Source organism: Gadus morhua, chromosome 16 (assembly GCF_902167405.1).
Source record: "Gadus morhua chromosome 16, gadMor3.0, whole genome shotgun sequence".
Lineage (NCBI taxonomy): Eukaryota > Metazoa > Chordata > Actinopteri > Gadiformes > Gadidae > Gadus > Gadus morhua.
Genome location: NC_044063.1, coordinates 5,762,679 through 5,786,749, shown reverse-complemented (window position 1 = coordinate 5,786,749; position 24,071 = coordinate 5,762,679). Strand labels below are relative to the sequence as shown.

The window sequence follows — 24,071 nt, the reverse complement described above, 5'->3', positions numbered from 1 at the left end:
CATGTTAAAATACCCTCTTAACGACAGTACAAGAAATCATTTCAACGAACATCACCCATTCATTTTACAGGAAAAGCGAGAAGTTGCGATGTTTTTTTCATTTCTGTTTTATATGACTCCTATCACACACATGTATAAATCTTTGATATAGGAGAAAATTGACATTTTTATTAAATTACTTTAAATGGTTATAAACTTTTTTTATTATTATTGATTCTGGTGTTCAAGACTTATGTAGGTACATTAATGTCTGTTTAAGTTAAGTCTAAATGTGTTGTATACTGTATCATAACTCCTCCTTATTCCGCGCAAAGAACCAATGTTTCTTGGAAATGTTCAATACGACTGACAGGATTCCGTGTCATTTCCCACGATTGTATTTCCAAACAAACTTCTTCCCAACAAGACCGGTAGATGGAGACAAAGGCAATAAGAGTTTAATCTCAGGGCAAATTCATCAAAACCTAAGGCTTTCAAGTGGTTTTAAACACAAACCAATATTTTAGTTTTTCAACAAATAGTTTTGCCTGATGATACTCGATGCTCTTTGAATATTGTAATCTGTAGTTCTGTCATCTGTGTACGGATCTTTGAACTATCGAATAACTTATTAACCCTGATGTATTTTCTGTTCCTTTACTGCATGGAAACATTTATGCAGTCTAGGCCGTCTCCCGTTCCTCCTGTTGCAATGCTTTCTTGGCAGTAATTTCCTCCTTCCCCGCAGCACTGCAAATGCCAGCAGAGGCAGTGGGTCGCCGTTCATCCTCCGAAGCATCCGAACCCCCCAGGGTTGCCAGATCTGCTTCGCGACCTTCAGCGTTTTCAGCCGTGTCCTCATCCCCAACTCTCTGTGCATGGTTCTCCTCCCTGCGTTCTGATTGGTTCAGGGGAGCGGTAGGGTCCTGTGACATGCGTTCCGACGCCTCCTTCCCCTCGTTCTGCTCCGGTCCAGGACTGGCCGGCTCCGGTTGCCATGGAGTCAGGCCGTTGCCGTGCGCCCCCTCCTCTCCCTGGGACTGGCGGTGGCGTCTGGTGGGCGGGCGCCTCTTGACGGACAGGCGTGCACGTGTCTGGGTGAACCAGAAGGAAAATTATAATTATTATTAGAATTTCATCAAAAATGGTCCCTAACTACATACTGACAACTTTCAAGATCTCAAATGGCTGGTTAGTGAACACTACGTTTGTAGTTTAAAATATATTTGTGTAAATATTCACACGTCTACAAACATAAAATGTTTATGTAACTTGGCAACAAGAGTACTGGATCATTTAAAATTGTATTTGCTACTTAATAAAGGACGTCACTAGTACGTCAGTGTAAACCTTTCGCGTATCTTACGTTGAATTTATAGTCGACGTACATTACTGTGCACGTTACAAAATATATATTTGAATTAGCATTGGTTTCCATTCTTTATATATGTTGTCGCAAACATGCCGAAAGGCTGTCAGAATAACATAAGAAACTCATTTAATCTCAACCCTGAGTTGTTGTCATTTTTCTGGTGGACCACAGGGAACAGTGAGTAATGGTCAGTGTCCAGTGACGGTTCTGTGGAGCAGAACGAGGCTACCTGCCTGTAGGCTAACAAGGCTAACAGGATTATTGATCGACCTCCCAACACCCATTTTAGCGCCTTTAGCACTCGGTAGAGTGGCGGCCTCAGATTGCCAGATTATCTGCAGCTATTCAGAGACGCAGGGCCCCCCCTGCTGGGCCACATGTGTCCACGGACACGGCAGCGTGTGATGTCAGCGTGATGTCACAGCGAGGAGATGGTGTGACAACTGCTCCACTTACTGAGGGTTATCCTCGCTCACAGCCTGCGTGCCGCCAACAGCAAACACTGCTAGAGAAACTAAAGCAGGTTGGTTTTTAGGAAGTGGGGGCAGGATGTTGCAGTAGTGGTTAGGCGGTTTGACGTCCAGCTGAAAGGTACTGGGTTCTGCCCGAATGTCCGCATTCAACCTAGGTATCCCCTCCCTGCTCCATATTGTCGTATCTGAACTCACTGTGATTCGCTTTTGCGGAAGGACTAAATAGTAATAGTAAATCCAGGCAAAGGATATTGTGGCATTGTATAATGCTATGTCATTGAGCAGATCTATAAAATCATCAAGATGTTCGATTCACTTCAGAATACTTTGAAACCATGTCATCCTTGGGTCTTTATATCTTATAAATGTTTTTTTTGGAGACTGTGGTCCAAATGTATCACTCTGAGACACACCAATTGTTGTTTTTTTCCACAGGGATCTTTAGCCCTCCGAAACTGTGATGAAGGGCTTTACAAAAGGGAAGGAAGTCGACTCGGTCTCTCGACCCGTTTCAACCCGTCTGCCAGCCTGGAGGCTCGGCCGAGGTCCTACCTTGTTGAAGCTGGGGAGGGGGTTGCCCTCTGGCGGGGACTCGAAGCAAACCGCCTCCTCCTCCTCGCTGGACTGGCGGATATGCGGCGGTGGTGGTGGGGGGCTGCTGCGGGGGGTGCCAGGGGAACTGGGCACCGGGGTAGGGGACGAGGGGGCGCAGGCCGTCCGGAGCTTAACCTCGGGGGTCCGCGGTAAGGGAAACAGAGAGCTGGGGGACAGGGCGAGGTTGGCCTGGATGGAGAAGGAGAGATAGTATAGCTGTCATACAGAGAGAGAGAGAACGGACTGTGAGAATATTCTGGAAACTTGACTTTGATCCGTCGACTTGAGTTGGAATTGAATTGATAACTGATGGGAAACTTGTTCACAGCTCACAGCAGAAAGAATTGGACAGTAATATGAATACGATTTAAGTTTAAATTAAAATGACCAAAACATAGATAGGCCTTTACAATGTTACTTGTTTTTATGTAACTATAAAACCATAAATTAGCCGATAGCTATGCATGTAGGGACGTTTATTTAAATTATAGGCCTTACCATTATTTAACTGACCGATTTTTTCAAATGTGTTTTTGTAAAACCTTTTTGAATAAAGTAAAATATCTAAATCAACACGAGCTGAATCTATTTAAAAAGCTATGCGCATTAAACCGTTTAGTCTGCGTCACAGAGATTATTGCCGCCTCCTGAACGCTGGTTACCCACATACAAGCCCCCTATGGCCCTCACAGCTACTATGACAACACACAGTCCATGTCTCCCGAGCAACACCCCATCAAATTTCCTTCGCAAATCTCATGGCAAAGTTTCATAATCGGCCCCCCTCCTACCTGCACTGGCGAGAAGAAGAAGAGTGAAAAACGGCAGCCTTTCTGTCCCATGGCTGTCCGCTGAACGACTGGTTAAATAAAGCTTGATGAGAGCTACCATCCGTCCAGGGGATCAGCGGGCCCTGATCCCATTAAGTCCGTCATTCTGAGCAGGTTGTCCCGCAATGAGGGAACAACCCCGCCCCCTACCATTACAGCGCAGTCCCCAGTGCAGTGACACTATTCCACCAGCAGATGGCAGCAGGGTCGCTAAAGCCGCCTCTCTGTGATTGTTTTGAGGTGTTTTTTTTATTCAAGTTTTGTACTCTGTTTGAACGGTTATGTTGATGTGATTGTAAGACATTATACGATGATAATGTTTATAATTGTAATGATAATTGAGGAAGCTTGGTTTTTGTGTTTGAATTAAAAGTAGAAATGCACATCTTTGTCAGTAGTTTGAACTTTGAAGAAACATTACCTTATGCTCAGCAACTGAGATATGATAAAAAGAGGAAGTGAGTTTTTTTTATGTTACTGCAAGGCTAAAGTTTTGGAACTAATATTTTCCCACAGTCATCCATTCAATCCTCTTTATCTGAAAGCAGGTACAGTTGGTTCCTTGGGCAAACAGGTAAAAGTTTGCTTTAGGAGAGATTTTGGAACACCTTTAGGTTAAGAGACGGTATCTACATGAAGATGTTAATGCCCTGGCCCGGGTACAGCAGTGGGGGGAGTTGACCTGCAGGGTCGGGTTAGCTCAGAGGTAGACTCCGCCGTGTGTGTGTGTGTGTGTGTGTGTGTGTGTGTGTGTGTGTGTGTGTGTGTGTGTGTGTGTGTGTGTGTGTGTGTGTGTGTGTGTGTGTGTGTGTGTGTGTGTGTGAATTAATAACAGCACTTGTATCCTGTCAAGCGATAATAAAATCTTAGATATATCCAAATTTGTTATTGTGGGCTTGAAAATAATGGTACTGTTTTTTATTTTTTACAACTCATTCGAAATTCAAAGCAATTTTCTCAGACTTTATTTTCCTCCCAAAAATAGTATATTTTTTAACATATTCATGTTGTTAACTCAGACATAGGGGTTATAAGAGGGTGACATGGATACACTGCAACAATCCCGATCACCCTGATCATGCAATCAAACCCTGATTGCTTCGCTTACCTGCAGTTTTTCAATGATTGAGTTTTTTTTTATCTTCACTTTGAAAGGTTTCGGCAACAGAATCACAGGTTTCTGCATAAACACAAGGAACAGAGAGTGTTTTGAATTATACTGTGTTTCAATATATCATGGTATAGTTTGGCGTCATGTTATTTAACCCAACATACCTGGGACTCCCCCCCTTTCTCATCTCTCGGGCTGCTCAGCTTCAGAGCGCATGGTACTTTCCTTAGATGAATCCTCTTTAAACCAACAAGGAAATAGTTACCACAATCTATAATACAATCAGGAGTTACCATACTCTATATATAACCAGGTGGCACACTCTATAACACAACCAGGAATTAGTCCAACAGTATAACACAACCAGAAAGTAGATAGACACTTTAACACTACCAGGAGATAGTTACCACAATCTATAGCGCAACCAGAAGATATAGTACTATATATCACAACCAGGAACCAAACCCTAGAACCACACTTTATAACCAAAATCCCAAAACTACCGGAGTAATACTTATTTAGAATGTGCAACAAATTAGAATCATCAATTTGCATCAAGTATTATAGGATATCAGATTCTCTAAATGCTTTGATATAACAACACGTTGGTCGTCTGAGGAATAATAGAGGAGCGTACTTCCTCGTTGGAGGTCGGCGATGCGATGGTATGACCTCGGAACCTTCCCGCCAGCTCCGCCACAGACTTGAATGGAGAACCTTCCTGTAAAACAGAAATTAATGTTTCACTAGAATTGAAAAACTCTTGTTTTGTTTTAAAACTCCTACTCCCAATAAAGCCCCTCTTCCATCCTCTATAAACTTCTCTGTTTCCCTACCGTTTTTTATGTTCTAGAATCTAGACTATTCTCTAGTATGTGTTCCACTATAGTTTCTTCTGTTCTAGACTCTGTTCTAGACTCTGTTCTACTATAGTCACTTCTGTTCAAGACTCAGTTCTAGATTCTGTTCTTGTCTCTGTTCCACTATCGTTTCTTCTGTTCTAGATTCTCTTCTCTAGTCTCTGTTCCACTATAGTTTCTTCTGTTCTAGACTCTGTTCTAGATTCTGTTCTAGACTCTGTTCTACTATAGTCACTTCTGTTCAAGACTCAGTTCTAGATTCTGTTCTAGTCTCTGTTCCACTATCGTTTCTTCTGTTCTAGACTCTCTTCTCTACTCTCTGTTCCACTATAGTTTCTTCTGTTCTAGACTCTGTTCTAGTCTCTGTTCCACTATCGTTTCTTCTGTTCTAGTGTCTGTTCTAGACTCTGTTCTACTATAGTTTCTTCTGGTCTAGACTCTGTTCTAGTCTTGGTTCAACTATAGTGTATTCTGTTCTTAGCTCTGTGCTAGACCCTTTTACTGTATTCTGTGTTCTATAGTCTCCATAGTATCGTTCTACATCTCTGTTCTGTTTGAACCTAAATCCAGCATGCAACAACTACAATTCCCATGAGTCTTCACACTAAAACACAATCCAAGATTTATGCATTTGACAATGTACTGCAATGTTTGAAGAAGTCATCATAAAGTCTAACCCTGGCCTTAACCCTCGTCCTAATTCAACCGCTCTCTAGTATCACCACGTTCGTGTTTTTAAAATACAAAAAAGCGAGAGTCTTTCACGTCCTTATCTCGCCTGGAAATGGACTGTGGGATTGTGAAATATACCCAACATGGTAATGTGGAGAGCACAGACATCTGGGGAACTGTCGCCGGCCCACAAAAAAACACAAAGAAGATGAAGATATGGTACCGGATGTCCTCCACCCCCAATGCTAACACAGCTGCTAACCGTCACAACCCCCGAGGTGGCCTGTCCTTATCACTGTTATCACCCCCTGACCCCTCACTCTCCCCTCTTGTTCCCACCTCCCTCCTCTCCTCCCTACGACCGCTAACCCTCCTTCTTTATTTTCCCTTTTATTCTACCTCCTCCCAACTTCTCTATCCTTCCTCTCTCCTTTCCTGCTCTTCCCTGTCCTACCACCTCCACTCTTCTCCTCTCTCCCCAGCTCTCCTCCTCCTCCCTCTCCTCCTCCCCACCTCCTCTCTTCCGCCACCCCTCATCACACCCCTCCTCGCTACAATCCTCGTTCGTCCTGTCGTCTGTCCTCTCCTCCGGTATCTCCTCTCTTCCCTTCTCTCCTCCTCACTCCTCTCCTCTTTTCCCCTTACTCTCCTCCTTCCCCCTCCTCTCCTCCATCCCATCTCTCCTTTCCATCCTCTTCTCTCACCAATTCCCCCCTCCCCCCCCCTCCCAACTCCTCCCTCCTTCCATCTGTCCTCTCACTACCTTTCTCCTCCATCCTCTTAATCTACCTCTCCTCTCCTCTCCTCCAAACCTCCTCCCTCCTCTCCTATGACCATTAGCTCACCATCTCAGCACCAGAGCTGATAGCAAGCCTGTTTCCGAAGGGTCTGGTGTGGTTTGAGACTTTCCCACAGTCTGTGTACACAGACGGACTGAAGAAATGTCTATCGTTTAACCAAGATATACAGTGAGAGGTTAAGAGACAGAGGGAAAGCAAGAGGGAAAGAGAGAGAGAGAGAGAGAGAGACAACCAAACCAAATGTCTTTATTTTGGATTATGGACATTTAATTTGACGAAAATCAAATAGACTGGTAAGGTTAAGGGTTTAATCAGGGGGAAACTATGCTTTTGAAAAAAGGAATTGGTTCAAAGCCTAGCCAACCAGGGGTCCCTATTTTGATGGCCCTCCAGTCTCTCTCTCTCTCTCTCTCTCTCTCTCCCTCCCCCTCTCCCTCTCTCTCACATCCTACATATCAGGCCTTAGCTGGAAAACCTGCAACGTTAACTTGGTGTGTACGTGCAACAGATATTCCCCTCCCACCCACTCCCCCCTCTCTGCTGCTGCTGCAGGACTTCATCTCCAGAGCATGGGAACCACCGCACTCCACCGATATTACCACCAAACTCAAGGCATTCCACATTTTAATCACAGACCCCCCCCCCCCCCCCCCCTATATACCCCAACACTGCCATGATGACCTCAACCCCTCTCTCGCCTCCACCCTAAAGTATGACAACATCCACCAGCTCCAACATTTCTGGAGTTCTGCTCCATACGCGTTACTTTCAACGCCCTCTTTGCTGCTGGCGGCTGGCTCTCTCTCTCTCGCTCTCTCTCTCGCTCTCTCTCTCGCTCTCTCTCTCGCTCTCTCTCTCTCTCTCTCTCTCTCTCTCTCTCTCTCTCTCTCTCTCTCTCTCTCTCTCCCTCTCTCTCTCTCCACCACTGAGATCAAATGACGTGTAGCATGTACACAGCCTGCACATAGCAAATACGGTGTATGTGGTTGGAGTATTCCTATGTATATATTAGTTGTATGATTTCAGCGTGTAAAGACGTCTACATAATGTCCTTGTATGTAGACATGGAAAGACGTGAGAACAAACAACGTTTCAGAAGCATATCTCCTCTGATCTGCAATGGTGAATTCGCCCGAGACCACCCAGCCGTTATTTGCTGAGGTGTCTAATTGTTTAACTCTTTCCTGTTCCTTTGAAACCAGGGCATGGTGGCCAGTGGCCAGGGTCCCTGGCCGGGGCTGAGCCTACGGAGGAAGCTCTTCCTGGTCAGGAGCAATCAACTCTCACAAACTGGACGTCAGCGAAAAATATACCTGCTTCCTTTTCTCCCGATGACAAAGGACTGTGTGCCACACACACAAACATACACACACATACACACACACATGTACACAAAAACACACGCACACAAAAACCCTGCTTGCCAATTATTAAGTGTTGCGTAATCCTTATTTGGTTTAAAATTAAAGGTCATGTATATTTGGAGACAGAGTGAGAGGAAGTGTGAGCAACAATGCTTTCGTTCACATAACCTTCGAACTGACTCAAAAGAATGACGGTGAACATAGTGACTACATAGTGAAACAAGAATAGGTGGAAGTTGCTCTTTCAATGAAAGCACAACTTGGGCCTTTGGGTATATTCAAGATGGTGCAATCTAGTAACACTGTCAATTATTATAAGATGCGAACAGATGACATAGAATGGAAAAATGTTTGTTTTGTTCTGTTTTAAATCTTAGTGCGGCTCCCTATAACCTAGATAAGATCGGATAAAATAAGATGGATTAAGATGAACGATGAGATGGGATGTGATGTAGATAAAATAAGATTGAATAAGGAGAGATGAGATGAGATGAGACAGGAAAAGTAAACACAACATAAGAAAAGAGCATTATACGGGACAACTTTCCCAAAACAGCCACCAGGGCTCGGTGCATCTCTCCAGAGTCCCACAGCAGATGTTTCGAGTGAAACCAGGCCTGGGTACCAGTTATGTTCGTGAAAGACTCGACTGGGACCCCAGGGGTGTGTGGGGGGGGAGTGTGGGGGTGGATTCCAGGGCAGGGAGGGGAGAGGCTGGGCTCTATTTCTGGGGCTACAGGCCTGGGAACCGGCCTGGAGGCAGACAGAGGGACCTCCTGGGTGCTCCTCCACTCAAGCTTTCACCCTGGAGCTATAGAGAGACAATCAGATCCACACACAGCCAACCAGGGACTGACATCCCCCTCGGTGTAGCCTGAGGAACATCTGGGGCAGTCTGCACCAGCGACTGAGAACTAGGAAGATGGCTCCTTATGTAAACATGTGATGTATACACAATACAGTACACATGCTTTACATGTGTAGTATACACTCATGCATATACATGTACAATATGGGCTGTACATGCACGTATTGTAAATGTGTAGTAGATCAAATACAAATGCTACAAATCAAATTGTGGGTATGTAAGTCTAGCCTAAGGCCGAAAAAAAGAAGAAGTTTCTTTCCGGTTTCCGACCGACCCTGTCAATTTATGTGCGACCCAAATTATTTTAGGATCTTTAAAAAATATATATATATATATATATATATATTTTTTTTTTTTTTTGATGCAAACTATAATTACGTTTTTGTACAGCACCTCTTCATTCTGTACAAGGATGAGCAAATTTTCTCGTTTTTAAATGAAAACAACCTACCTATCATTCGCTGCCGCTGGAAAAAATAAAATAAAGTAATAAAATAAATTCCCTACCTACCCATGGCCTCAACTGACAACCAACAGGAACCAAACTTTTTTTTTTTTTTAGGCCTAACCATCCTTGACACAGATGCCTCCTCACTCTTAGTCAGTGAGAAGACACTTTAAAAGTGTGCTAAACAGTAAATGTGAAGTATTGGTGATAAACGTATCAATGTTGTGTAAAATTCTTCCTGGTTATTACAATGATCATAAAACACAACTCCATCAATTCCAGGAGCCTCTCAGCGACTGGCTGGCTGGCTTGGAATGGCTTGATCCGCTAACCCGCTTCTATGCTAAGCTTTTAGGCAATAGTTGAAGATCAAGTCACAAGCACCTGATATAATAATTACAAATCCTGCTCTTGTTGTTGGGAGGAGACGTTGTGATTCCAATACCGTGGTTCCAACAGGAGTGATGTTCTTGTTGTTGTCAGCCTCTCTTGGAAGTCAATCAGTCAGGTCAAACGTGTTACATCCATTAGATGAATGTGCGTATATAATTGTTCCTTATGCCTCTGTTAATAGAGGCTGTGTACAGATGTATACAGATGTCAACAGCTCTTTGGCTAAGTACTTGATCAGTACACAGTGGGTAAACAGTACATGTACTTGTGATTCACAGGGGTATAACATACAGAGAAATACAATCAAACGGTCATTTGTCTTTACCATGAAACAATAAAACTATGGTTAAATATAAATATTTAACTGAGGCGCTGCTGCACGGACAGAAAGCGGTTTACATACATCCACACTCAGTGGCACTTTAACAGGCATGGAATTAAAGCAGAACATAACCACACTGCTGTAGATGATGTCTGCTCTTGTGTACTCGTTTCAGAGTGTCTTTGACCCGGCCTCATGCTAACCTATTAGCACATGACACCACTGGGGATCAAGTGAGCAGCTGGAGGAGGAGCACCAGGCTGTGTAATCTATCACAGAGCTGTTGAACGTGACGTTGACCACACGCCCTCCGACACGTCTTTGAGAACTGACCGGTAACCGCCTGTTACAGCTTCACCACGAGCGCTAGCACCGCAGTTGTTCAGTTAAAGGGTTAGTTAGGGTGAGCCAGCGCCACGGTCAGACAGCATGTTGTGTTGGTTAGCGGTGGCTATGTAAGGTATAATGTATAGAACGCCGGTCATTATCGAGAAAATAAGCCCCGACAGGGCAAACAGGACACCGACGCGCAGCGGAGGTGTCTTGCTTCGCCATGAAGGGGCTTATTTTACGATAATGACCGGCAAAGTTCTATACATTATCCCGCTTATTACACGGCTAATTGCCAAAACGAAACAATTTATTTACAATGTATTTGTTACCAGCATTCATAGCGTTGATCAGCAGAGAAGTAGTCCGCCCAAGACGTTGACGTCGTCGCTTAGCAACCGACAGCGCTTGGGTTGATACATATCCCGCTTATTACATTGACGTTACCGGACTTCGTGCGGAGTGTTACCAAAGGCAAAAAGTCATATTGTTTACCTTGACAGCGGTCATTATTCATTCGTTACCAATGAATTATCAAAAAATAATTGACCGCCGGAAGTTGTGAAGTGCCCATGCAAGTGAACGGATCGTTGAAAAGACCCGTGTAATAAGGTCCGATAGTGCATGGTGTTGTGCACTACTGCTAGGGTTAGCTAGTGCTGTTATAGTCAGTGCTGTAACAAGCCCTGCGGTGATCTATGTTTACTTAAAAAAGTAGACATTGTATAGACATTTATACGATCGTATATACGTTTTTTTCAAATGCATATTTTTTTTACACAGCAATACAAATGAAAAATAGGAACAAATGAATGAATAAAATAAAATAAACATAGAATAAGATATTGATAATCTCAGCATATTGCTCTGATTCAATTAGTGGAGCTATCCATAAGAAGTCCAACAAGAGCTCTGGGGATATGGTCCCTAAGCCAGGAGCTCCAGGTGGCTAGCTACAGGGGGGTCACCTCAGGGTTGGGCCCTGAGGGTAGTAGGCTATGGAGGGAGGCCCTGGGGGTGGATTGCGGGGGTGAGCTACAGGTGCTAGGCTCTATGCCGCACTTGTTAGAAACACTCACACGGTGTCTTCAGGAAACCATGATGTGATCCGAAAAATCAAATTTTCCACTTGCTTCCCTGGCGTTCTGTCTGGGGAGAACTGAGTGTGCGTGTGTGTGTACGTGAGTGTTTATTTGGTGTGTGTATGAGTGTATGTGTTGGAGCATCTGTGCGTGTGTTTATTTGGTGGGTGGAGTACTCTCTTTAGGATCCAATAAAACAGATCATTTGTGAGTCTCGGCTACGATTCGCTGCGTCATGTTAGGAGTCTTAAAATAATCGAATAAAGAAAATGCTCAACAAACGAAAATATCAAAGACTGGAATGTACTGACCATTCACTGACCACAACTTTTTGCAGGCTTTTAACAACATCATTATCAACACACTTGGATCAGAAACACTACATAGAAATGTTTTTACTTTAATCTAGGAGGAAGATTATTAAGTAATTAAATGCATTTTAAAAAAAAAAGGGTAGGCAACTTGGAGAAACCAGCGAGAGATGCAGTGGCCTCTATTGCCCCGATCAGGTTTTGGAAAGTAAAATACAATCTTAACATACCCACACCAAAGAATAATCTATTAGAAAAATCATGAGAACATTCAAACAGATCATTTGATATAAAGATAATTAAAACAAATATGAAGAGTGAAATATAAAAAAAAATCGCCTACCCTTGCTTTGAAATTGTTGCTTAATTAATTTTAATATGAAAAATATGTCTACCGTGGCGCTTGAAGCACTTGAGGTGTGCATTTCTTAGGCAATACTCTGGCAGTCTCAGCAAGACATTTTGAGTAGATTATTAAAAAAGGTTTAATGGAGAACTAAATATCATTTGACATGCATTTTGAGAGTTTGAGACATGAAAATGTTGGAAAGGTTTTTAGTATTTTGGCCACATGAAATCATGTTCAACAGTTAGCTTTAGGTTCTGTTTAGTAAAACCTATTACTCATTGATCCACCTATTGATCGGACTGTGAGTTACAGGAGAGCCTCGGGTCTTGTGTCAAAGGGCAAAGGTGAGTTTCAGTAAGAATGTGACTTCAGCAGACCTGTTTTAAAGTCACCTTCTAACGTTTAAAGTTCTAACGTTCATGACGTTTAATGTTGACCCCATAACAACAACCTTAGCAGCCAGACAGAAACTTTCACTTCTTCAAGAAAACATGGCATGAGAACATGACGTGAGTTCGTAGCAAACTAGAACATTCACATACTGGTACGCGGAGACTTGCATAAACATAGGATTTTACACTTTAACACTTTAAAATGTGTGTATTCTGTACTCAATGTTTAGGAGCGGTTGTAAGAAAACGCTCAAAACAGCAGCCGATGCAACACGGTCAGACAACAATGTTCGTCTTGCAACACGGTCAGACAACAATGTTCGTCTTAAGATCACAACACCCTATCTCCGTGTCCCACACCCTCTCCCCCTGTCCAGTTCACGCTCTATCTCCCTGTCCCACATGCTCTCTATCGGCCTGTACCGGGCACTATCCCTCACAGGAAGCAGCATTTGACGTGGCACGACTTTCATCGCTGGAAGCAGGACGACGCGGCTGGCAGGCAGGAGATAATCCCCACACGCAGTAGACCAGCCACAGAGGGATCAACCTAACAAACACTATTTACTATTTTGTTGGTTTGAGTAGATGCTTTTACTTTAAAAAACGTACAGTGAAATGGTTTTGATAAATGCTATTTACGAGCAGATAGGGCTTAGGGAGCCTCTTGCTCACTGCGGACATTGTGGTTTGAAAACTGAACCTTTATTGGGACTCAAACAGCCCAAACACAAGAAACTATCCTAGAGAGGTGGGGTCCGGCCTCATGGTTTGTGTGGGCAAGAGACATTAACTTGAAACCATTCAACCCAATGCTTTAGCCTGTATGACGGTACAGGTAGGTCACCCATATACATTAAGCCTGCAGGAACCTCCCTGAAAGGTGCATTACTTAGTGATTAGTACCTAATGCACCGTTCAGATGGGTTATAGAACAATTCGGGGAACTCGATCACAAGATTTATGTTGCCTTTCTGAGGTAGTAATCTGAAATGGTCACTGTACTCTCCCCTCCCTTACTGTAGGCCTACACCACCATATATTCCAACACCGATGACAGCAATAGTAACGATGTGTGGCAGGCCGAGAGCAGGAAAACAACAGGTCATTACTACGCAGTGGTGTCAGAGTTTCCTAGCCGTGCATTACATAATCGATCAATCTGTATGCCATATGGCTCAGACTTATGCAACCCTCTGCCTCCACTATGTGGTTTTACAAAGCAGTTTTATTGAAATGTGTGTAACCATGGACACACCCTCTCTCTCTCTCTCTCTCTCTCTCTGCCCCTCTCTCTCTCTCTCTTGCTCTCTCTCTATATATATGTTATGTATATATATATATATATATATATACATATATATGTATATATTTCTCGCTCTCTCTTTGCCATGTCTCGCTCTCTCTCTCACACACACACACACACACACACACACACACACACACACACACACACACACACACACACACACACACACACACACACACACACACACACACACACACACACACACACACACACACACACACACACACACACACACACAATAGACAAACCTGTCTACAAGGTGCCCAGGCTGAACCGATTGTCTGCCGGTTCTTGGGTTTCTAAAACACACAGACATAAACACATATGTGCTCAAATCGTTTGGGCCCTTCTCTGAAACAGGGATGCATGTGTAATAAGGTCCTCCACTGCTTATGTATAACCTCATATTACGCGCCTTGGCTCACTTCAAAATAAAGTCACGGAAAAATCGACATTCCTCCTCCTTCTCTCCCCACGTGACACACGAGTGGCTTGAGACTCGTTTGAAAGTTACAGGGTGAAGTATGTTCTGCAACTCTAACCTCGAGTCATGCAGAAACACACACATGTCTCGAATCAGCACATTGGTTTTGGCTGTCAAAGATTTACCCTTCACTTAAGTCGATATGAAGTTGATCAACAGTCTCTGACTGTTTACTTCTCTCTTTCTATCTTTCCCTCTTTCTGCCTATTATTTCGTATGCTTTTAAATGTTTAAATGTAACCTCTTATTGATCTTTTCTTTCTCTTTTACTCCTGTAATTTGTCTTTTTATATCATGAAGTTTGAGTGGTCACTCGGCGTGGCCTACCTGCGATATGCAAATTCAATAAATTAATATTAATATACCTATTATTATAATTATTATTTTGATTACTGTAAATAAAAAAACATTCTTCAAAGCAAGGCTGCATCCTTTCACCGTCCCTTTTAACGACTATCCACGATGTAAACTAAAGGGTTTGATTGATGGTTTGTGCGGAGCGGTTCGGATGACAGATGGGCCGTCATCTCTATTTCCTCTCACTCGCACTGAAGTGCAACGATGACAGCAGACATAAACCACCCGCTGCCCCTCAATTACAATAACAACTCATAGCAGAACCATTCTGTGATGTGCTCCGCCTTGTGTGACCAGTAGTAACTCCATTGTTTGTTGATGTTGCTAGCAGCCAGCCACTAACATGGTGCATTGTTTCAGCTGTAAATAAACTTAGAAAAGCGCAAAGGAAATACTTAATTCCTTGTATTCCTTAAAAGCAGAACTTTTAAGGAATTCAACAACAGGCAGACAAGGCTACATACCTCCATCCTGGGGAGACGAAGTGGTTATGGTGATTCTTTTGGAAGGAGTTCAACTTGGAGTTAAAGTCCCTGCTCTGAGGCAGACGGAGTGGTAGGTTGAGACGGGGGGCTGGTCTGTTTGGATGTTTGGAGCCAAACGGCTCCAAGACTGCTTGGAGGAGTGGAGAACCGCGCCGCCGCGCAGCATGCCGCGGGGACGCGCGCTGGAAGTTTCAACTCGGAGAAAGTCACACGCGACTCCTCTCAGAGCATCTTCTTTTGACATGACGTTAATTGCGGCTGTAATTGATTAATTAATTAGGACTGTAGTTAATTACATGAATTATTGTTTGCTTTTAAATCATTAGAGTACCTATTCATTGAGTAAAGCATCCATTAAAACCAAACCTACATAACCTGTCAAATAAATAGGTCTTTTTATTTTGTAACATCATCACAAAGCAAAAGCAGAACTCAAAAAGTTTTTATGTTTTCATTGGATAACAGTGGAAGAGGCCTTGAACTCTCTAAAAACCTTTCACAGGGTCACTCAATTTTGAAAAGAAACAATTAAACGTAAAATAGTATGTACGTGTAATGTGCTATAAATAATCGTATTTTGCAATACATATGCCTTCTCAACGTTACACTTTGGCTCTCCCTTCTGGTGAAAATAAATCCATCACACACTCATTTACCAGCATGCAGAACCTGCAAAATAAATTGTCTCGTCTCACAAGCCCATTTAAAACAAAAATAAATATGATGTTTACTGGTTGTCTTTATCTCACAGCATATCCTACTTCACTCAAGACAGTTGGCCTGTGTAGATTAGGTCTAAATATGATGCCCGAAGCACGACTAATGCTGCTGAAGTCCATATTATGTTCAAGATTTTAAGGTTAAGATTTATTAAACTGTTTAGTAACTTAATATGTAAATGTATTGTCTGTCACTCCAATTAAAATGAACTATAAATAAAACGTAAAGTCATATACAAATATTACAACTTACCCAATCTATCTATCTTACATGTACACATTCATCTTGCATTGACCATTCTTTTATATGGATGGATACAAACACAGATATAAAACATAGCAAGAGGGACTCAACAGGGGTGATGTTTTTGCTGGGGTAGCAGGGCCGTATCTGTAGGGGCTCTGGGGGAAACACCCCGCAAACAAATAATTGGCCACCCTGAGTGACATTATTTATTTTGCTATGCATACTATACTATACACTCCTAGGCCACCCCATCTTAGTATGTCTGGACTCCTGGGTATGCATGATTTTCCCATTTGAATTAACCGATTGCGGATTTTAAGAAACATACAGAGAATGCACTACATAAATATACACAAATCAACAGTAAAAACATACCACAACAATTGGTCCTAAATTTTCCATTAAAAGAAAACCAGTGTAACCTGCATAAAATATCAAATATCCTGCAAAGCGAGAGAGGTCAGGGAGTCTTTGATATCGGTGACTGATCGGTGAGTTCGGTTTATTGATGGAGTTTGTGCTTAACTAAGAGCCGCAGAAGAAGAGTTTGTACATGTCACTGTGCCGGATGCTGGGAAGCGTCACGAGAGCAGAAGATTAGATGTCAGACTTCATTGCACGGTCTACTAGTTTGTTTATCCAATCCTGGGTTCACAACAGGAGACACAGCGATGTGCAGACGCTAGAGGCAGGGTGAGTCATGCTGTGTCCCATGCAGCCTCCATTCCGACGGTGTAACATATGGGAGGACAACACGCAAGTGACACGATCGGGAGATGAAGGCTCATCTGCGAGTCATCCACTTGGATGAAGACAATCAAATATTATGTTTGGCACAAGATAGTACAAAAATTGCTTTTTTGCATATTTAGGGTGCACTCACACTAGGCCATCTGGCGGCCACGGCCACGGCCAGATGGCCTAGTGTGGGTGCCCCCTTAAAGATGCTGTAGGTAAGATTTGAGAGTTATAGAGAGAGCAGGAAAAAGCAGAAGAGAGCAATGTTTTGAAACGAAACAACCAAAAATGTATCCCCCCTCTGCCCTCTCCATCCCTACATTCCAATGCCCTTTCATTACACGTCATTGGGAAGTGTTGCATCCACGAAGCTGTGATTGACATGCAAGATGGATCCCCCAAGATAATCAGGGAAGAGATGTCCTGATTGGTTAGAAATTAGCCGGGAATGTTCTAGAATCGATGTAATACAGAGTGAGGCGAGGTCCATTCGAAACGGGTATTCTCACAGCACATGTCATGGACAGCAGATAGATAACTAGGCCTTTTCGAACACATTATCCTCAAATTACTGCTCTTGAATCTTACCTACAGCACCTTTAAACCGGGGAAAACATTAAGAGGGCCTTGTTCAGGTGAGGAGAATGGTCTCTTGTAGCAGAGGATGTAATAACGTCCATGAAGAGCCGACCCGCTTGGCATAGGCAATCTCTCCTGATGTCCCTGAAATGTGCTTAGTGCCACAATTACTTTGAATATATGGTGATGCCGGGACGCGTCCTGTAGGGATCAAGGCAGGTAATGTAATATTAGCGTCCGATTAGATCCGGGGGCAGGCACGTACGCACCCTGACAACCGCAGGGCTCAGGTGGTCCTGGCATCAGACCTGCATAGACACAGAGTTTACCTTGTGTTCATTGAAATCTGTTTTGCCTAATGGGAGTTATCTGGAGAGATGGGGGGGACCACACAATGAAACACACATAATATGCACAAATGTGTACACACACACATATAGACTACAATAGCCTCACAAAAAACAAACACGCCCGTGCACACACTAGCAACACACACACACGCACACACACACACACACACACACACACACACACACACACACACACACACACACAAACCCCAAATTGTAAATCCACAGCAAGAGGGCTCTAGCCGAGGCAACATAAATGTAACAGTTAATATGTTTTCTCTCATATCCCCCAAGACAAATGACAACCAAACACTTCAGCAATACAATTGATAACCACGCCACTAATTGAACCCCAGAATACGATTACAGCTACACAGAAAAAGTAATCAGGCAATTTAAACAAAGCACCTTTCATTTGTGAAAGGGGCCCCCGTTGTTGTAGCTATTAAAGCGTGAAGCAGGGAATATTTGGTACAACAGACACATGGGCAATTATAAATACATTCAAACCTAATCAAACGGATATATTCGCTCTAAATGCACAAAGGGAATTCCTTACTCTCAAGCGATAATAATCAATTGTTAACCCTAACCCTAACCCAATCTTTAATCGTGAAATAGTCTCACAAAAGGCTTACTGTAGCCAGAATATAAGCTACAAACAAACAGAGGAGTCTTTAGAACTAGACCATAAAGTACCAAAAGCAACTGTCCTTATTTTTTACTTTCGAAACAAACCTTTGCCGAGTAGGCCTATGTTATACAAATATTTTTTGCAGTAGGTCTACGGTTTTTGTTTTACGACTTTGCGAGTAGGCTACAAAACGCTAATCAAACTTTTCAAACACGAGTACAATTGATGACGAAGCTGAATCAATCATAGCTACCAGTATCGCTAACTACACTATGCATTAAACAAATAAAACCAATCAACTTTTAACTCTTTTTAGATTATGTAAACCTTTGATGTTTCGGCAAGCGGAACCGCCATGCCCTTATTTGGACAGAAAACGGACACCCCTTTAGACTATTCTGAAACCGATGAGCCCCTTCCCATCAAAAAGCAGCCGTTCCAAATTAACCACAATCTCTTCTCAGACGCCGGTCAGCGTCTCGTGGAGGGTGGTGATGTCGTCGATGGCGCTGAGCTGCGGCTGGCCACAGAGCTCTCGACGCCGCGGGCGACGGTGGAGGAGGAAGAGTCGATGGGCCGCGGCGCGGTATTTGCGTGACATGAGGTTGTAGAGCACCGGGTTGATGGAGGCACTGAGGTAGCACAGCACCATGGACGCCACGTTGAAGTCTTGACTCAGCTTGGCGGTGTGGTAGTCGTCCACCTGGGCGAACAGGTTCCGGCCGATGTGGTAGGGCAGCCAGCATATGATGAAGGACAGCACCACCACCACTGTAGCGCACAAGAGGGGGAGAAAATTAAACGCCTTTTAGTCGTATTGAGAAAAGTTAGGACTGTTTTAGGGCCCCTAATGGGAGTTTACTCGATTATGTGGCACTGGCAACTGACAACTAGAAAATGCATTTCCTGCAGAAAATGCGGTGTGCTGTAGTACAAAGCGAGGTTGAAAATAATTTTTAATAAAGCACATATTAAGACATAAAGAAACGTTAAATGGCTTAAATCAAGTGAAGGGATTTGAACAAAAGTTCAAAGTCTAATGGAGTAAACAATGTAAGCATGCACACCATTTAAGAAAAAGTAAATGGTTTGAAACAAATAAAGTGACCGCTGAACGAAAAGCGCAAAGCATAGATAAAAATGCAGAAAGTAAAATGAATTGAACTGAAGAATCTGAAACGTCAAATGTATTGCCCTGCACTGTGTGTGTGTGTGTGTGTGTGTGTGTGTGTGTGTGTGTGTGTGTGTGTGTGTGTGTGTGTGTGTGTGTGTGTGTGTGTGTGTGTGTGTGTGTGTGTGTGTGTGTGTGTGTGTGTGTGTGTGTTTAAGACATGGCGAGCCTGTGCGTGATTAAAAGTAGCTCAATAGAGTGGGAAAAACCGCCCAATCTGGCAACACTGCCTGAACGTCCTCCAAAGGTACCCCAATCCGTCGAGGAAAATCGCCCTATCTGGCAACACTGCTGAGCGCATCACGCTCAGACGTCAACGTAAATCAATGAGACCGACTGAAAACGAAGCCGGTATTAAACTAAAACTGTGATTCTGAATAAAGTGTGTATGATATCGAAATTCCGTTTGGATATTATTGAAGATACAAGTGTGTAGATTTTTTTAAATGGTAAAACGGTTGAAAATTGATTTAGGTACGTCTTAAACAGTTGAAGTACCAGAGGACGTCTCTGCCGTCCTCCCATTGACTCCAATGTTAAAAAAAAATGATAACATTTTAAAAGTAGAATATCTTAAAGGTTGGGTATGGAATCCGCTTTTTTGGCCATTTTTGCAGAATTACTTGAAATCCTTATCATAACCCACTTACAGCCACTGAGTTAGAAGTACTGACATGAAAATTAAACAAGTCAATCATCTGTGGAACGGGCAGGGCTCGAAAAACTACAGCCAATGATTTCCAGAGCCACCGAGTTGCATTGGACAGTAAGTACGTCAATCAAACGGTCGTACTGCACTCCTCCTCCCCCGCGCGCGACCCCTTCGTGCAGTACTCGTGACCCAGAGCTCGTGACCCAGAGCAAGCTCCTGTTTGTTGTTATCCTGCGGTAGCTACTGGAACTATTTAATCCACATTTGGACCTAGCAGTAGAAGACAATTTCCATGGCAGACAAGACGCCACCATCCCCATGTTGTTTTTTTAATGTTGCCAAATGCCATGTTGTTTAACGAAAATCTACGCTAGCCTGGCTCTCTCTCGCGCGTCTGTGTTTGCGCTCGTGCATGATTGCGCGTCCAGGTACTTGGAATGGGTGGAGTCAGAGTCAGCGTTGAAGGAGAGGGGGTAGGACCATTTGAGTTGTGTATTTTCAAAAACCCAACCTTTAAAAAGTAGGCCTATAAAATATTTAAAAAATCTGAAAAGAAGCGCGCGACTCCAAACTATTCAGATTTATTTTACAATTTGAATGGAGTAGGTGAAAATTTGAGGAAGGAGATAGGTCCCAAAGTTTGTAGAGAATAAGAAAGAAAGAAAGAAAGAATAAAACGTATGAAGAACAATAGTTGAGCGCTGCATGCAGCACTCACCTTATAATGTAAATGTTGGGGTTATTATGACTCATAACATGGTCCAAATGTGGAAACAGCTATCATAAACAATATATTAAACTAATAACCCTTTTCATCTCGAAAAAACATATGTTCAATGAAAGTCCATTATTACACCCCAGCTCCCGTCCCTGTGGCTTATTTCCCGGGATTCTGGGCTTTGGCAATCTTATTAACACGAGGCAAGAGGAGGGAAGAGGCGTAAAATGTCAACTACAACTCGATGCGAATCGGATGAATAATTAATTAGTTAATAAAAAAAAAATCCTCACTGACTAGGATTTACAAGGGCTTCCTGGACGACAGAATTGCCATCACAACGTATCACGCTTGTGGGGAAAGCTGGAATTAAAGCCCCCCTCGCAGACGGGTGGCACCACACAGAATAAAAAAAAAAGCGGCGGTTCCCTAGGGCTATGCACACTTCCATTAGCGCTGATGTATGATGGCTTTCGATGAGAATCCAATTAGGGAGCCGACAAACATGAACAAAAAAAGGCAGCGGGGCCCGCGACATGGACTCCGGCGGCCCCCTAATGAACAGGATTAATCGGAGCACGCCGACATGACATATTTGGACTAGACGGATTAGTGTGGTTACGGCCTTTTAAACTGTGGTTTCTGCGCGGGCTGGCGGAGCCATCCAATGATGACAATCTGCTTGTGCTTCTGCGGCCGGGAATGACATCATCCTTCATCAGGAAGGAATCAGAGCCGTCAGACGCGAAGCGGCTTCAAAACAAGCCTGGCGTCGCTCCATCATTTCCGACTACAGAGGAACAGGACTATACGAGGAAGCATCGTGGAAGTAGCAGTCACATCTGAAACCCTCCACTGCCAACAGCCTCAAGCTGTTTACTGTGTTATAAAGGCGGTGGATAAAGTTGGGATGTAGCCTATATTATATATAATATATATATTATACATATATTTTTACCATGGGATAGTTACACAACATTTCTCTGGTTCCCACATGGGCTTGTTTCTATGGTGATGAACCTTGGTAGGCTATTTAAGTGCGTTTGTTAAGACTTACTGAGACAGTGACGTGTTCAACCAGAAGTATTTATTTACATCTAATGACATTTAAATTAGTTCACTTAATTATCTTAATGGCATTGCATAAATAAGTGAATGAAGAGGTATTAGGAATAGAGATAGGATCGAGGGTTTTAATGGTTAATGTGTTGGTTTATGAGTAGGGTTAGTAGTGTATCATTGTTTAAGGTGATAAGTTGAATTTAAAGACGCTGTGTTGTGCCGTTAGTGAAGTGCGTGGGTAATCCACACCTCAAGCCGTGACATGTACTGTCACCGTTTCGCAGTAAGGTTGCTGTGGTGGCGCCGACCAGACACTATGTCTGCACAGAGCTGCACCCTTTCAGAGATGCACGTCACATGACGCGGTCGGACACACACGCCGATGATCAATCTGGCTCTGAGGGCAGTTAACCCATACTCGGCAAACCGTGTTCTCCGCAACGACCGCTCGCCACTCACCCAGGATCTTGACGGTCTGCCGGTGGACCCTCTCGCGGGCCAGGGCGCAGGGCCCCTGCATCTCCATGCGGCTCTTCCACAGCTTGCAGCCGATGGAGCCGTAGAGGAAGAGCAGGCACAGCATGGGGCAGAAGAAGTAGGTGGTGGACACCCACAGCATGATGTGCAGCTGGCCCGACACGATGGCCCAGTCCGTGTGCTTGCACTGGCCGGTGCTCAGGTCGGGGTGCGAGGCGTTGTCGTACTCCACGCCCACCAGGAGGAGCGTGGGCGCGGCCGACACCAGCGCGAAGCCCCAGAGGGCCAGGATGACGTACTGCGCGCGGCGGCGCGTCACCAGCGCCTTGGAGTGCAGCGGGAAGCTGATGGCGATGTAGCGCTCCACGCTGAGCGCCGTGATGTGCAGGATGGTGGCGTAGGTGCAGCCCTCGTTGATGTAGTGGTACAGCCGGCACACCGTCTCGCCGAACAGCCAGGGCACGTACTTCCAGAGGCGGTAGAGGTCGAAGGGAAGGCAGAGGAAGATGAGCAGGTCGGACACGGCCATGCTGGACAGGTAGAGGTTGGTGGTGGTCTTCATGTCCTTGAAGCGCTGGATGATGAGGATGGTCATGGTGTTGCCCGCCACGCCCACCACGAAGATGAGGATGCAGATGACGGTGACGGGGACCAGGGTGGAGGTGGGGAACAGGGAGCCCTCGTAGTGGTGGTGGTCGGCGGGGTACTGGTCCACGCTCTCGTGGGGCTCCACCTGGGGTCTGGTCCAAGGCATGGTGCCGGAGGACTGAACCATGAGGCAACGCTCAGGTTTCCACGAGGACGCACCCGGAGACCTAGAGGAAGGTCTAGACCTAGGCCTGGAACTAGAAAACACAAAATCTAAATAAACATAAAAACTAAGAAATGTAGATAGAGGTAGACGTTGTACACTCACAGACGGCTTTAGACCCGCCCGAACAAAACATACAAAAAATGAGTAAAACACACAAAGAAATATGGATACATATGAGAACAGAACTTACACATTAACATGATACGAGAATGAATAGGTACCACAAATTACGAAACCTTTTGGATAAATTGGTAAAAAAGATTGTTGGACTTGCTATTCTTTTGCCACAGTTTTGTCCAACCTCTTCTTATGGACCAGCACAGCCCTGTCAGTATGTCTCGTGTACCCCTTCACCAACACAAAACTACAGATTAATCCCCTTCAACTAATATTTTACCAATATAATTTAGGATTGTTATTTATATTGTATATTCCATAACCATAACTGACACTAAGTTGATCAATCAGCATAATATAAAACAAATATTAATATTTGATGTTACGCAGGTTCTGTTGGTCTAATGAAGCAAAGTCACCCTTGGAACCTGCTACTGTACCCCTTTGCTTACCCAAGTCCCCGGTTAGGAATTACTGATCCAATGGTTCATCCAAACATGACTTTAATGTGTATTCAGAAGTTGTTGAGGAGCAGGTAGGAGCTAGGGTATTTTTCTCAATGGCCTACAGGTAGAATGCCGACATTAGGACTCAACCCTAAAACCTTT

General features: G+C 43.9%; 2 protein-coding genes across 3 annotated transcripts; both read right to left on the bottom strand.

The window, feature by feature from the left end:
- Nucleotides 1-185: 185 nt before the first annotated feature.
- Nucleotides 186-15,356, bottom strand: zgc:153184 (capZ-interacting protein). 2 transcript variants are annotated; one of them, XM_030381239.1, is made up of 7 exons: nucleotides 15,165-15,356; nucleotides 14,108-14,158; nucleotides 4,997-5,080; nucleotides 4,524-4,598; nucleotides 4,357-4,428; nucleotides 2,377-2,607; nucleotides 186-1,073 (listed from the first exon to the last, which is right to left on the bottom strand). In XM_030381239.1, exons 1-7 carry the CDS (start codon nucleotides 15,168-15,170, stop codon nucleotides 663-665), a joined length of 930 nt encoding a protein of 309 aa, XP_030237099.1. In that variant the 5' UTR covers nucleotides 15,171-15,356; the 3' UTR covers nucleotides 186-662. The 2 variants fall into 2 exon arrangements, with proteins under 2 accessions (XP_030237099.1, XP_030237100.1); XM_030381240.1 differs by lacking the exon at nucleotides 14,108-14,158 and having other exon boundaries at nucleotides 15,165-15,353.
- Nucleotides 15,357-17,970: 2,614 nt separating this feature from the next.
- mlnr (motilin receptor) lies at nucleotides 17,971-23,369 on the bottom strand. The gene is made up of 2 exons (XM_030381546.1): nucleotides 22,515-23,369; nucleotides 17,971-19,223 (listed from the first exon to the last, which is right to left on the bottom strand). Exons 1-2 carry the CDS (start codon nucleotides 23,305-23,307, stop codon nucleotides 18,913-18,915), a joined length of 1,104 nt encoding a protein of 367 aa, XP_030237406.1. The 5' UTR covers nucleotides 23,308-23,369; the 3' UTR covers nucleotides 17,971-18,912.
- Between the last annotated feature and the right edge of the window lie 702 nt (nucleotides 23,370-24,071).